General features: G+C 36.3%; 1 protein-coding gene across 1 annotated transcript; it reads right to left on the bottom strand.

The window, feature by feature from the left end:
* Window positions 1–2,037: 2,037 nt before the first annotated feature.
* Window positions 2,038–9,832, bottom strand: LOC120355503. Its single transcript, XM_039443977.1, has 5 exons — window positions 9,036–9,832; window positions 6,690–6,786; window positions 4,726–4,827; window positions 2,841–2,996; window positions 2,038–2,405 (listed from the first exon to the last, which is right to left on the bottom strand). Exons 1-5 carry the CDS (start codon window positions 9,830–9,832, stop codon window positions 2,334–2,336), a joined length of 1,224 nt encoding a protein of 407 aa, XP_039299911.1. The 3' UTR covers window positions 2,038–2,333.
* Window positions 9,833–16,021: the final 6,189 nt, after the last annotated feature.

The following is a 16,021-nucleotide window of genomic DNA, read 5'->3' as shown; positions in this document are numbered from 1 at the left end:
ACGATTTGGCAACCCTGTAATTTCCTCGGATGGAGGGCCAAGTCTCAACTTATTTTACACAAACTATAATTTCATGATTTTTGTTCGTCCTACACCTTCCAAATCGGTGTAACACATGAGTTAAGGAATACAATTCGGAAGATACATCACTTGAAGGTGTGAGTGAATGAGCGAATTGCGGTTACGATCGATGACACTAAACCAATACCTACCATTATTAAGTAATAGTAGATATTGACTAAACCTGTGCAATCTGCAATGATAAAAACATTTATCAAGTCATTGATAGACCTATAGACATAGAAGGTCAATAGCGAGCAGAAATCTATGTGATCGTTCTGGTCGTACCCTTAAGAGCATAGTCGATCAGCTTATTGAGTATTGTAACATGCGCATTATAATTTCAATTTATATGCTTTGTTCACTCAATTCAATATAGATTTATACTTCACAGAATTCGTCTACAAGCATAACATCAAATATGGCTACAATGTAACAGTGTGAACAATACTATTCAATTACATTCAAATCTAAATACAACAATTTTAATTTGGACTATTTATTGAATCTTTCTCTTTGATTTAGTTCATCAGAATCATGTTTGACTGATCAATAAAATGATTATGAAATGCTAGAAAGCTTGACAAATTCCTTATCAACAGAGTATTAGACATTGAGAATGTTATTATTCGATCTAATCTTGATTTGAACTTTATCACTCATTGTAAATATATTTTACAAAACTTAATGATCGTGTGATAGATAGCTGCACCAATCAACAGTAGTGTTTCTCGTTCTACATACTTCTGATTGGGTATTATTGTATATGGATATGCTGGAGTATTAATGGCAGCTGGAAGATATTGTGTGTATATTACTGTAGATCTATTCATTCTATTCCTGTGTTACAGGAAGTATAGTCAAATTAATGTATACTTGATTTTCCATTATTGTTACTCTATCTTAGCGCCAAGTTCAGTAAGTTAGTTATTGTGTTCCTAATATAATCATAACAATTTGTACTATTTTAAGGACAAACATTATTAGGGCTACGAGTCTAGTAAAGTGCGTTTATGTTAACAGCATTGTTGATTACTATTTGAAAGGTATAATCTTCTTGTACAGAATAGAATATTATCAACCTTATTATTTCTCCTAATTGATGTTCTCGACCAACGCTCCTAATGTAGAATGATTGGTTGTGATGTGTGATAGCATAAGTATGTCTCCATATGTCATAATATGTGTCTTTATTTCTGTAGAATACATATTATTTCAATTTTAATTTGGATTACATTTTTTTAATGCTGTAATATTTGAAGGAAATTTTGTAAATAAAGACATTCTATCTGTGTGTTACAATCTCTTTCATCTTCAATACATTTTAATGTTCACGCATAATGAATTTTCTCTAACTATATTATGTAATAATTCTTGTTCATGGTGGTCATGTTCCATGGCATGAGAAAATGGAACATTGAACGATATTTGATCTCAATTCAGGAGAGAAAAGCATAGATGTTTGCATTTCTCCCACAATATTTTCATTGATAGTTGTTTAAATATGAAAAAAGTAGTAAGACAATATAAAAATCTTGTAGTACCATTTATTTTTTAAAAACTTTAAAATAGTTCAACAACTAGTTTCGACCCTAACTTGGGTCATTTTCAAGTTGAAATCAAGTTAAAAAAATAAAGGGTACTAGAAGATTTTTATATTGTCTTTATTAATTTGTTAAAAAGTAGCCCATGTGAGTTAAGTGTTTCAATAAAAAAACTATTAAAAAAACTATGGATTGATTTTTGTTAGTTCGTGTCAGGTGATACTGTATGCCAATTTTTGAGTAAAAATTCCTGGTTTCACAAGCCTACTACAGTGTGAAGGATTTTAGTGATAGAAGGTGGCGTAGTTTATCTTAAGATAATCACTATTTAAACACCTTTAAATATGAAGAGGTCATGTCTTGTGCATTCTGGAGCAAGACAACATTTTAAGAGGTTGTCATCTGATTGTATATCGCCACAGTGCGGGTCGTCAATCTGCCTCCAGGTTGAGCAGTTTTTACAAGAGGTATAATGCGCAGGCACAGGAGAAAGATCTGTGCAGGTACATGAGCTCTGAGGCGGTGAGGAAAAGGAATCCTATACAGGAAACTTATACAGTGGATAGCATCTTTTACTGGGTACAATGTTTAATTTATCAAATCAGTACGGGAATAGTGAGAGTAAAAGAAAATGTTTTGAGTGAATATTGAACGCATATAGTTGGCCTCGTCTGGAATGATGGTAAGTGAATTCTTCTCTATCATCAGACTATTATGGTAGATTTTCCATCATTGTTGAGATTGGTTTGCCAGTTTCGTGGTGTAGAGTACGTTTCCAACAGAAAATGTCAATTTCATCAACTGCAAAATGATACAAAATGATCAATAAAACATAATAATGGAAGATTGTTTCATAATTTTTACTTTGCTCAGTTGTATTCAAAAGTAGTATTTCATACGAAAAACACGATACAGATGAAAAACTTACATTTCACAGGATATTTTGGCAACTGTGGCCTTCTTCAACTGGTGAGTTGTAGTAATTTATGAAAATAATATGTTTTGTGAATCAAAATCAGGTACAATACATCATAGATCGAAATAGAATGGTCCATAATAATAGATACCCCTATCAATTATTCACTCATAATCAAAAGCTGGGAAGGGAGTGATTTCACTTGCAGAAATTCTCAACATCCGTTTTTGATTGCTCAGATCAGTCGCGTGTATCGACTGTCTGCAGGTTCATTATATATATTGTTTTGCATCAAATTTATTTTTCAGTACTTGACTTACATCTTTGAAGGACATGTAGTTGAGCACGAAAATGCCATAAGGCCTCATCTCAGTGTCAACGTTTGCTCGTGTCATCATATTGAGCACTGTTTGCCTGAACCAGCGTGGTTTGTTAATCCATGGTAGCCCAGCTAGGCATTTGCGCAGCTTATCATTCTGTAACATAATACTGCATGGGCAATGATGGAATATTATTGTACTAATAATGTTTTCCGACTGTGGATTATTATTTCCAATTCTAGCTGCTGTGCTACCGTAGAGAAAGGAATACTACTACATAATATTCTGTTAATTATAGAATATTCTATTGTCTCTGATGCTATACACATTGAAAACCCCCCGATCACATAATTATTTCTGATCACTATACATAATTTGGTGAGGCTGATAAGACTATACATATTGGTAAGGCTGAGGAAATGACTATAAATGCTTTTGAAGTGTGATGTTGGAGGCTAATGCTAAAAATAAAATGGACTGACACAGTCACGAGTGAGGAGATATTCCAAAGGGCGGTAGAGAAATTTGAGAAGAAATTTCTCAGGGACAGACGACTTTCTTGGATTGGACACATAATAAGACACAACGCATTCAGTTTAAGTATTCTGGAAGGTGCAGATAATGGACAAAGGGCTTGTGGAAGGCCCCGGCTACAGTATTGATTGAGTACTTTATTCATGTAGATTACAACAATATACTGGCTTATACACTTATATACAATAGCTTACAATACAGCAAAATGGTGGATGAATTTCATAATATAGACTAAGAAAATTATTATTGAACTGTATATGATACTAGCCGTCAGGCTCGCTTCGCTCGCCATATCCGTCTAGCCAGGGGGCTCCGCCCCCTGGACCCCTGACTGGATCTTCCAAGAATGAGATCATGCATTTTTCATTCGTAGGAGGATCATATGTTAGGACGATCCAGTCGGGGGTCCAGACTAAACGTCTGGCTAAACGGATATGGCGAGCGAAGCGTGCCCGACGGCTAGTAATTATATATTCCTAGGAATAGCTCTGATTGAAGTAGCCGTACCCAATCAATTTTTCCGCGATAAATGCATTTCAATCTTCAACTTGGTGCCAACCTAACAAAGTCAGCTAACTTAATGCCAACCTGACAAAATTATTAATTTAGTTACCAGTTAACAACTGTTTCGAAGAGGTACTCTCTCTAGATTATAGTTCTATATTAACATATGGTATGGACATTTTTCAATTGAAATTAAGAGAATAAGAAGAATATACATGCTAAAAGACGAACTTTAAACCCTTAGAGTTGAAATATTGCCAAAAGATTTCTTAGTGCGCCTCTAAAGGGCCAACTGAACATACCTACCAAATTTGAACGTTTTTGGTCTGGTAGATTTTTAGTTCTGCGAGTGAGTGAGTCAGTCAGTGAGTGAGTGCCATTTCGCTTTTATATATATAGAAGATGAAAAAAGCAGTTTGTGATAACTATAGATAATATTGTTATGCATCTACATAAATTGGCGGAGCTTTGGACATATCAATGTCCATTCTTCGAAAAGAATATTCAAAATATCCTTCCCACTAACTCTCTACCAAACTGAGAAAAATGTATCTGAGACAAATGAAGAAGGATCTGGGTGTTATGAGCTATGAACAATGGAAAAGAGTAGCAATGGACAGATTCAGATGGAAGGCTGCCAACCAATCAAACAATTGAGCTAAAGAAGATACATCATTTCTTTTCGTTACCATTTTTCGTATCACTGTAGAAAAGATGTTCATCTCCACCTGAGAGTTGAACCACCATTTTCACTTTGTGAATGCACTTCTTATGTTATGCTTTGCTTTATGTGAAAAAAATGAGTAAGATTATAGGAAGTCTTGAGGATATTATTTCAAAGGATTACCTGGTTGAAAATTCGTTGACCATTCTGATAAATCAGGAACATGGTCACGTTCTCCACGATGAGCATTAATGCGAAGCTTACAGCCCTTTTCGCACTTTTTGCCTGAAATAAGTATCAACATGAAGTATTACTCAAAACATATGCATAAATCATAGCATATAAAATGGGATTTTTGTTATGATTTTTTATGCCACTTTTGGGAAGAGTTGTAGAAGACCAGCCAAATGTTAATCTATACCACAATAAAGGAGAGGACTGGCTTATACACACACGTACAGGATAGGAAAATAATGTTTGACGCATCATCACGTCTGAACTACTGGACTGATTAACTTGAACTTTTGCATATGAATCGCTAACCGCAGAAAGGCAACATGTCCAGTTTTCATAATTTTACAGGAGAGGCTAAAACCTAAACTTAAACCTGCAGTAAACGATATATACAAAACGTCGCCATTACAATGCTTTCTGTTGGACATGTTTCCTTTCTACAGTAAACGATGTATCTTACATTAAATAGTTGATTTATTGAGAAAAAACATGTTTTGAAAAAGTTGGACATGTTTCCTTTCTGCGGTTAGCGATTCTATAAATTCTTAATCAACCGAGGATGGTTATCCTCAATTCTCTCAATTATCCTCAATTCTCCAATATTTCATTACGTCAAGTTTTCAGTTTGTCAAATTTTGAAATAGACCCTTGCGGATCACGAGTTCCATGCTAGTTTTAAGTAGAGTAGATACAAAATTATTTAAATTTAACTCAATATTTCACCGGACACTTGAACGGACTGATTGATTTTGACTGAGACTACTGGACGCCTTCATTGGAAGTGACTAAAATTTGTGATTAATATTATCTACTAGAAGAGATGAAACACACTATGCTCGTTGAAAAATGTGGTGTGGCGTACTCACACAACTTTCCTTGCCGTTATGAGAATTGATCACCTGACGCTAGTGATCTCGCACATCTCAAGTCTACTATTCAAAGATCTGAGCCAGCTGGTGACAGGACAATAACGCTGGAGACACACGAGGTCTGCTATCGCTTCATAGTGAATGATTTAATAGAATCAACAGTTGCCAACAGTTTGCAATTGAATAATTACATTTTCTCAAATTTAAAGCTTATTTTCAATTTCAGGTGAAAATATTACTGGACATTTATTGTAGAGATTTTCATGCTCAATCTCTTCCACTCAAAATGTATTTCGTTCAAATTATGTTTTTCGTTCAAATTGTATCTGAAGCCTGATAATTGGGAATCTAAAATCAAACTTTGCATAGATGGGGCGGAGCTCCTGAATTTTTTACAGATATGGGACTTGTGACAGTTGACAGAGCGTATGAATGACTATTTTAGGTATAAATTTGATCAAAATCAAACCGTTTTCGAGAAAATCGCAAAAAACCATGTTTTTGACAACATTTTCGCCATTTTAACCGCCATCTTGAATTGCATTTGATCGAAATTGTTCGTGTCGGATCCTTATAGTGTAAGTACCTTAAGCTCCAAATTTCAAGTCATTCCATTAATTGGGATATGAGATATTGTGTGCACACACACACACACACAACACACACACACACACACACACACACACACACACACAACACACACACACACACACACACACACACACACACACACACACACACACACACCACACACACACACACACACACACACACTCATACATACACACACACACACACACACACACACCACACACACACACACACACACACACTATTGAATTCCTAACATTTCCAGTAATTAGAACTAAAATATGAATTTGCAAGGCTTTGAAAAATGTGATATCTCACTGAACAACCGAAAACATCTTCTTCGACAGCTGGAAGAAGACCGAATAGACAATGAAATTCAGTGATTCAATTGAATAAACTTATATAAATTTTAACTTGAATCATCTCCATCATAATTAGTTAAGTTTTGAATACCTTGAGCATGAAAAATGCGAAAACTGAATCATTGACAAAGACTGCAATAGTTGCTGTTATCGCAAACGCTGAGTTTGCCGCACAAATTCTGAATTTCCTGTGGAATTTACAAACACATTCAATTAAAAGGCTACTATTTATTAATTCATCATTGGTACAATCACTGATCAGACTGTCAGCATTATTTGTGTAATTATTGCTGACAGGTAATAAGTTGTCACTGCAGTACACAATAAACGATGTTGTATCATATTATTATCAGAATATTATGTGGGATTATTTGAAGTGAGCTGAGGATAGTGTGGTGCCAGTGCAAAGATATTTTTGTTGGTAGTTTGGTTTCACTTCTAATTGCAAGACTTCCAAGTCTTTTAATGATACATATTATTATGAATATCGGGGACCGAGCTCCGCTCTGGAGTACAAAAGCGTAACAAATTTATTACGAAAGAAGAAATTATAATAACATTCATACAGAAATGTTCCATCTAATAACATTCAATTGAGATTAATTCCCAGAGGAATGCAAAAATTCCCCTCACAAAGTCCCAGTTGCACAAAAGCCGGTTAAATTTTCATCTTGATTAACTTCACGTGAACCAAATCAGAGAAGACCATTTCAAAAAGATGGATCTACTGGAATTAATCAGTATTGAAGATAACCCGGCTTTTTTGCAACCGGCACTAAGTACCTGATTGGATGATTACAAAAGTTCAACAGCTGAGTCATAATTTTGACACAGTTCCACACACATGAACTCGCTCACTCACTTCCATCACCAACAGACGACGAATTAATTATTATCAGATGTTTTTCCAAGGATGAATAATGATTATCCTTTCAATGTCCTTCAGCGAGTTTCCTCAGGGATGAGACCCAGTGCAATCGAATTTCTATATTATAAACCTACTATGTTCTGAATTTCGTGAGAATCTTTAGAGCCGTTTTCGAGATCCGGTGAAATACAGACATGAAAACATCTTAACATCCAAACAATCTAAACATAAAAAAGAAGTTGCTCGTTTAATAGTATAGGATTTCACTGAATTGGGTTTCTAGAAGTGGAGATTTTTTGCTCTTCATTGATCATCTATTTAATAATATTGTGGTCTAGTATCCAGACCTTGCCATGATCAGTGAAACTGGGAAACCAAAACAATCACAAAAAGCCCTTTGCATTGCACCATACTATCCTATCGTATACGGAATGTTTCATGACCAGGCATGGAAACAACTTGAAAAGGCATGTGTTTCCCTAACATTGTAACAGCTTGTAATATCATGCATGACTTTCCCCTCTTGACCTAATCCCTCTCCGCAGATATGTCGCATTCTCCTCCAAGGGGTGTTCAATGACTAGCAACTAGTCATTGGTTCTAGCTACATACATATACTATATACATAGCTGACTCGGTACTGGCATTTGCTTGAAAATTACTTGGAATTATTAATAATTGCTAGCTTTTATTCAATCCACCTATTGTTTGTAACTGGGGAGGCCATTCTGCCCACCTGGGCCCTGTTACAAGCTGATATTTCTGTAATTTCCTATTCTAATAACCAGCTTACTACTAATATTGTTGGTTTATTTTTCCTTATGCAATAGGCCCCTGGTTGACCGAGCGAAGTGAGATTCAAGTCGACGGTTTTGCATTTCTCTTTATATTTTTACGTTCCGCATTTACGGCGAAACGCGGCAATAAATTTCCATTAAATTTGGCAGGTATGTTCCTTTTCAAATTGCGCGTCGACGTATGTACAGAGTTTTTGGAAAATATTCATTTTAAGGATTATATAAAAGGAAAAGGAGCCTCCTTCATACGCCGGTATTCGTATAAAAATCAGACAATACAATTATTCACCATAAATCAGCTGTCGAGTGGACTATCAATTGCATGCAATTAATATCTCAATGTAACTTAGTAAATAATCAGCTGTTTTGTGGATTATTAATTGCATGCAGTGAGGCATGCAATTGATAACTCGAAGTAGCATAATATTTTCTCCTGACTTTCCTCTGCAGCTTTCAACAATTACCTCCGTAAACGGAGGTAGTGTTTCAACTTAGCTTTCAAATAAGCTTTTGATGATAGTAACTTAGTTGTTCACCACAAATTATTAGCATTGTCGATATAACAACCCAAACAGCTAGGCTATTAGTCGTTTACACACCCATATCTCGCCGACACGACAGGACAGGACAGAAATTACTCTGATGTAGTATTGGAAGAGTATACAGTATTGGAGGAGGCTGTGGGTTACAACTGCGCGAGGTCTACTGTTCATAGAACTACTAGTATTATTCATATTATTCATTACAAGAGCATCATCTAAATGTGACGTACCTGTTGATGTTTTGGTGACATCTAACGACAAGTGCCATATCCTTTCTAAGATTTGCCTCTTTTGATCCTAAACTGTGATCATCCACATGGTCGGTACTAGAGTCTGAAAAATCATTTGTGAGACAGTCCAACAGTAAGAAGAACGTTTCAAAATCGCCCAGCAGTTTCTCAGAAGAAAGACAAGCAGTTGACACCACGACATAGCCTTCAGAACAGATCGAAACCACAGCAAGAACATGCAGACAATAGGCGTAGATGAAGAAGGCAGTGGCTGACGATTCAGAAGTCTGTTGTTGGAGTCGGTAAAGCAAAAACGGGGTCAACAAGCGGCTCGATTCATCCGAGACTACAGCGATTCTCATCCCGTGATTAAACAAATGTTTGAAGAAGTATCCCACAAATATGAGAATGAAGAAACAACTCAGATATTGGAATTTTTTCTTTATACTTTTTATTTTCGTCGCATGCAGTTTTGAAATTCTCGCCCATGTGTCTTGTCTGTCCACAAAGTCATGTTGATTGACAAGAAAGTCATCATCAATCAGCTGCACAAGATTCAGAGCTCTCTGGGGGTTAAGGCTCTGTTCAACAGTGCATGAGAAGACGAGTGTCAGTGTAAATATGTCCTTTATTCCTTCTTTAAAAACATCAGCATCGGACTCATCCAGAATTGCCAATAGAATGTTGGTGAGAGTCACAACTGCCAAAACTAGGAACAACAAGAATGGAAGTGAGTTGTTTGGCTTGTCGTAGCATAGCAAATTTATGTACTTCTTCAGAAAGATGGTTTCTTCCATTTAAATCTGTAAAATAATTGCTCATTTTAATTTTCAATGATTGTACTGGAGGATTATTTTAACCCATATATTTGACATAAATCTTTGATGGTGATACAGTTAATTACGTTTCCAAATGATAAATAACATTTTATCAAATATCTTTTATAGAATATTATTTAATTGTGTAGTGAGTCCTATACATTGACAACTGATTGGGTATTTCAAAACTTTGGAGGCTATTTTTTATGTGATTTTCGGTAATCACCATTCTAACTTCTCATGGATGAAAGAAACCTTAATTCCATGCAGGGGTGATGTCTCAAAATCCCCCCCCAAACAAGACAAGTCCCATAGTCCTTCAGAGTCAACCATTAGTTTAACATTTTAATTTTAACTTACTGAAATGTTTATTATGACTCAAACGACTAAACTAAACTAATTTAGTATATTACTGAACTTTAACGCAAATTTGATAAGGTAACCCAAAATTTTAATCCCCCTCGAATTTCGAACCAATGGCGCCATCAATCCCCCTAATACTATTATAGTGAGATTCACTTCGATGCGCCAGCATTAATTGAATGAATGAATTAATGTCATATTCGTGAAGAATTTGAACAGTTTGAAATGACTTTTACTATAGAATGCTCACTTTACTATTCAGAGTCCTCTGATCTCTTCTGGTATCAAGAAGAAACTACTTTGTTCTGCAGGGAGGAGAATTCTTTTCTGGGGGTCTCAAAACTACAATTATTATCTAAAATAATAGCAGTGTTTTCTCTAATAACAACCCTCCAACCAAAAACATTAATCCATGACAAATTAATATAGATTTGGTATCTATATTTGGGGTAGTCTCCTGGAAATTATCTTCACTACTAGTAAATTATCATACTTCACTTCTGTAGACATCCCACTATTATTTTGATGATTGCACAGCTTGCAAAGAATAATTACAAAAGCTTTCCATGATAATCGTTATTGTTGACAGCAGCAATTATCATTTAGTCACAGTTGAGAAGTAACTCTTATTAAAGCTATTTTTGTACCGGAATATTTCTTGAGGCTAACATCATTCTCAGTATTGTTCAGAAATACAAACTGTGCTCAATCGAACGCTTGAAGTTGTAGCCTGTCCCATTCCACTAGTGAAATTCACAGACGTAATTCCTTGTTAATAAAAACATAGATAAAATATAGCATAAGAAGAAATCTCATGGTATAGGGCGTTCATGTTCCAAATTTCACTGTCAACACAATCAGATAGTCCTAGTAGAGATTTTTCATGAAGCTACTACCTACTAGACGCAGGTATTCTCTCACCAAAACAGTGATAATAGGCAGTAGTCGACTGCAATCGGTTTGAGTTAACAGAAAATCGGCTTAAAATTTGGAAAATAATCGACCTATACCATGGGATATCCACTTATGTTATCATTACTCTATGATAACACCAATACTTTCCATTCAACCAGTTCGGACAGTCAGGAGTCTCTGTATTCCTGTCTGTCTGTATTCCTAGTCTTGTAGTCTAGGTGAACATAGGAAACGTGCGCATCTTTATCCCCTCTTTTGAAGGTGTGAACCTCTGAGTTAACACTTGTTGCAGTAATAAAAATTTCACGACCTATACATCAATACTTTCCATTCAACCAGTTCGGACAGTCAGGAGTCTCTGTATTCCAATGTAGTCCAGTCAAGGAAAGGTTATAGAGGGAAAAGTTGGAAAGACAATTTGTCCCCGCAGTTCTGTTTAGGGTAGTGAGGAGGTAAACATATCAAAAGTCCCCACCCCTACCCCCTGTTCTAAGGGGGTTAAAAGGTACCATTTTTTGGTTTCTCGTATATAACTTGAAAACTATGTATCTTAATGACTTGACTGTCATATAACAAATTAAAGCTTACATAATTTCCTACAATACTCATTCTACAACTTCTTTTACATCTCTTCAAATTTTCGAGATATCCGCTCTTGAAGGTGTGACATTTTTTTTAAAAAACACGTTTGCCACCATTTTTTTCTATTCTTGCTCTTATAACTTTTTAAAAATCGATGGGGAAAATTCATGTTGATTATAAGCTTATAGAGCATTGAATTCTCTTCAATTTGTTTATTTATTTATTTATTTATTTGAGATACATATGAGAGCACAAGGATAATATCCCATAATTGCTCTCTTAACACATAATACAAGTGAAACAATTTAAAAATGAACATTCAATACAAATATTGAAAGAAATGAAAAGTTTATAAAATTTTTACGAAAAGTCTTTCTGAAAAATATACATAACAGAAAATTTAAACACAATTTTAGATAGCAGAAAAAATAAACACAGCAAATAATAAAATGAAAATATGAAAATGAAATGAAATGAAAAAAAAAAGTCTTTATGATTAAACAGAAGTCATTCTAGGAAGAGAGAGAAAAAAAATAGTAACAAGAGGAAATAATTAAACACACAACTTAAGGAGTAGTAAAAAGCAAAGAGATCACTGTCACAGAAGGCTTTCTCCAATCAAACTCCAACCATCAACGAGGGATTGACCTCAGCAACCCACTCCTCACCTCTCTCTCTGACCCAGCAAGCTGAACCTTCAAACTCAATTTGTTCATCAATCTCTGCACTCTTATGAAAGGTGAGAAAAAATGGTGCACCGTTCTGCACCTTGGAGCCGCAAACAAGTTAGCATTCCGCCTATTGAATGCTGGAACACTGATATTCAGCATTGCAAGCAAGGTAGGAGAATTTACAGCACCATCCAACAATGCCCAAACAAACAAGACAGATGTTTTATCTCGACGCTGACGTAGAGACTCCAATAGGAAAAGATCCCTCAATTGCTGAGTCGGGAACCCCAGGGGACACGACCCACCAAACCTTCTGAAGTATAAGAACCTCATCAGCTTGTTCTGTACCCTTTCAATGACCCGAATGTTTTGGTCTGAGTGAGGACTCCAAACCATGGATCCATACTCCAAAGTGCTTCTTACCAAAGCATAATAGACACTCAGTATTGCCACAACATTGCTGAAGTCAGCTGCATTTCTCAGGACAAACCCCAGTAATCTGTTAGCCTTGGAAGACACAAATTCAATGTGAGAGGAGAAAGTAAGTGAACTATCAAATATGATTCCCAGGTCCTTGCAAGTGTTGACTCTGTTAAGAACCGCTTCACCAATCCTGTACGTGTAAGCAGAAGGACATCGTTTTCTAGAGTAGGTGATACACTTACATTTAGAAACATTAATTTCCAAGCTATTAGCATGACACCATGCAACTATGCGATCAATATCCAACTGTAATTGACAGCTATCATCCTGGCTACCAACCTCTCGGAATATCTTCATGTCATCAGCAAAAATGCATTTTAACTGAGAGTGGTGTGTTTAGGGAACGGAGGTATGCTCACCGGAAAGTCGCCTGAGACCCGAAATGAACCACTTCACAGTAACCGTGGGGGCTACTACCACTCTTCGCGCACTATGGTCGAGAAGGGGCTCTCGACCCATCTGCCCTACCGCCGTGACCGCCACGAGCGTCGCGAACATATCGACTCGAAGTCCGCAACCTACCTTGTCGTCAGACAAGGATCAGCTCCTACTCACAATTCCACGAGGATTTAAACCGACTGATCTCCAGGATTGGATCTTACAATGATTTCTAAGCTGCTTTTCTTCAGCCATTAGGAGAAAAAGTGGGGTATCAAAATCACTCCTTCGTTTTAGATCAAACTTGATTGTCACTTGATAAACACTTTGTGACACACCCGTCCTAATAATTTCGATACAGAGTCCCAAGAGAAGATGAAAGGTGGAAGCCGCACATTGATATCTCAACCCGTATCAGTTTGTTGATGTAAATGTTGTGAATTAAGTTGTACATAAAAATGTTATGTTTGTGATGTAAAATGTTGTACATTAACCAGCTGAAATCATGTGTCAGTGCATGGAGGTCTGTCTGTGTGATAGCTTCCAAATACACTTAGCTGATGTTGTGAATGAGTAATTAGAAAAACTGTTGTAATTACATGCAATCCGGTAACTAAATGATGATAACACATTTGTTCTTATGCACTTTCAATGTTATTTGTTATATCCTGAAAAGGACGAAGGAGTGAGTCAATTTTGTTGTCCAACGAACTTGACCTGTAAAAAGGTTTCAAGGATATCTCTTCAAAATTTAAAGCTGATTGATCAATTCTTTCTAAAGTTATTGTAGAACATACAAACAGACGGACAACGACTTTGGCCTTGAGTGAGTCAAAAGTGAGAACTCGCTAACGCTTATTCAACGAGGTTATATTAGTTGGTGTCTACTGTCTGTTCCATTTAAGCAGTATTCACTTGATACTTGCGGGTTCGTTTGAGTATTTGTTGGTCTGTGTTTATATGCAGTGGTTTCTAAACTAGTTAGCGTTCTTGTCTTATGTTCTTATTGTGTTGATTAGAGAGATGAGTGAGAGTTGTGATAAAGAAACTCATTCAAGAGTTGAATCTTCTCGCAAAAAGCGTTGCAAGAAATCGAGGACTTAATATACCGGAGTTTAGAAGATAAACCCGTTAAACAGAAATACGAATTAGACCCGAATGCTTATTTTAGTCCTGGACTCAGTCTAGATCCTAAGTCTAGAACTTATAGATCCCGAGCTCGGTAATCGGTCCTTTGAGTCATTAAAATGGATATAGACATAGAAGGTCGATAGTCAGCTAAATCTATGTGACCGTTATGTTCATACCCGAATAGCATAGTCGATAAGCTTATTGAGAATATAATATTGTTACATTTGCATTGATTTAAATTCATATGTTTTTTTCACTTTTATCCAATTCAATATTAATTTATTCTGCACAGAATTAGTTTACAAGCATAACATGTTGAAGACTTACATATTATGGTTACAATGTAACAGTGTGAACAATATTATTCTATTACAAATCAAATCTAAATACAAAAATATGGACTTTCACTTTGATCATTCCGGTCATCGGAATAATGTTTGGCTGATGAATAAAATTAATATTAATGCTAGAAAGCTTGACAAATTTCTTATCAACAGAGTATTCGATATTGAACACTGTTATTATTTGATAGAATCTTAATTTTCACTTTATTACTCACTGTAAATATGTTTTACAAAACTTGAATTTAATCAAACCTTAATGATCATATGATAGCTTCACCAATCAACAGTAGTATTTCTCGTTTTACATATTTTACAATACTATTGTTTATTGTTTTTGAAGGGACGGATTCAAGGATCCAAAGGTTCAAAGAGCCCCAAACGTCAACCGAAGCTTATTGTGTTCCCAAGTAGTATGTAAGGCCAACCAATATCTATGTCCTTTTCAAAAAACATGAGTTTTTCCCTACACTAACATCCCATTCATCACCTGGTTGCAATCCTTGTCGCAATCCAGTGTGATATGCTTGGCAGTCTCTTCAGACTGATTAGTCCTCGTGACCTACGTGAGTTCCACTCCTGGCCTTCTTTGTAGGTCCTTCCGCTGAGGAAGGGGCGACAAGTTGCCTCTAGTGCGCCCGGCCACCGCAGACTCAGCCGGGTCGCCGTCAACCTGTCTCCCCGACAACTAGTCTCCTCGCTATTTTGATCACAGGCGTCAGTAAATCCCCTGGCAAAATATACCATTGCCGTCAACTAGTCTCCCCGACAGTAAATCCCCTACTAGAACGAAGGAGACTAGTTGTCGGCGACAACTAGTCTCCTCACACGCTCACGACAACTAGTCTCCCCGACAGTAAATCCCCTGCTGGATAGGTCTATGAGGGGTCTGGTTGTCGTGATCGTATCCGACAACTAGTCTCCCCGACAGCTAGTCTCCCCGACAGCTAATACCCTATTGAACATTGGAACCAGCTTGAAGCGGGCGGGGAAGTAGTACAATCACAGATACTGTTATACACATTCTATGAATTCAAACAGTGTTGAATTTGACAACATATTTGAGTTTTTAATCAATATTATGGAACGGTTCTGCAATATTGACAATGACTCAGTCGAATTCTATGAATTCGATTATTAGAAGAGAAGCTTGTTGAAGTTGTCACTTCTATCACTGCAAACATAAAATTAAAAAAAAACCACTGTATAATTCAAAAATAAACTTCCGAATTCAACTGACTTGGAAATGTTCCTTATTGAATTGGCAAGCAGTTTCAGAATGAGTTTGTAAGTCTCGCAAGTGA

Source organism: Nilaparvata lugens, chromosome 1 (genome assembly GCF_014356525.2).
Source record: "Nilaparvata lugens isolate BPH chromosome 1, ASM1435652v1, whole genome shotgun sequence".
Lineage (NCBI taxonomy): Eukaryota > Metazoa > Arthropoda > Insecta > Hemiptera > Delphacidae > Nilaparvata > Nilaparvata lugens.
Note: the sequence above shows the minus strand (reverse complement) of the source record. Positions and strands in the feature narration are given on the sequence as shown.

What these genes read in the sequence shown, in the direction of transcription:
- LOC120355503 (XM_039443977.1), bottom strand. Translation starts at nt 9,832, where the DNA reads ATGGAAGAAACCATCTTTCTGAAGAAGTACATAAATTTGCTATGCTAC. An exon ending in GTCAACGAATTTTCAACCAG is followed by an intron (nt 2,997 to 4,725) that starts GTAATCCTTTGA and finishes ATTATGTTACAG; the next exon opens with AATGATAAGCTGCGCAAATG. An exon ending in ACTACATGTCCTTCAAAGAT is followed by an intron (nt 2,406 to 2,840) that starts GTAAGTCAAGTA and finishes ATCATTTTGCAG; the next exon opens with TTGATGAAATTGACATTTTC.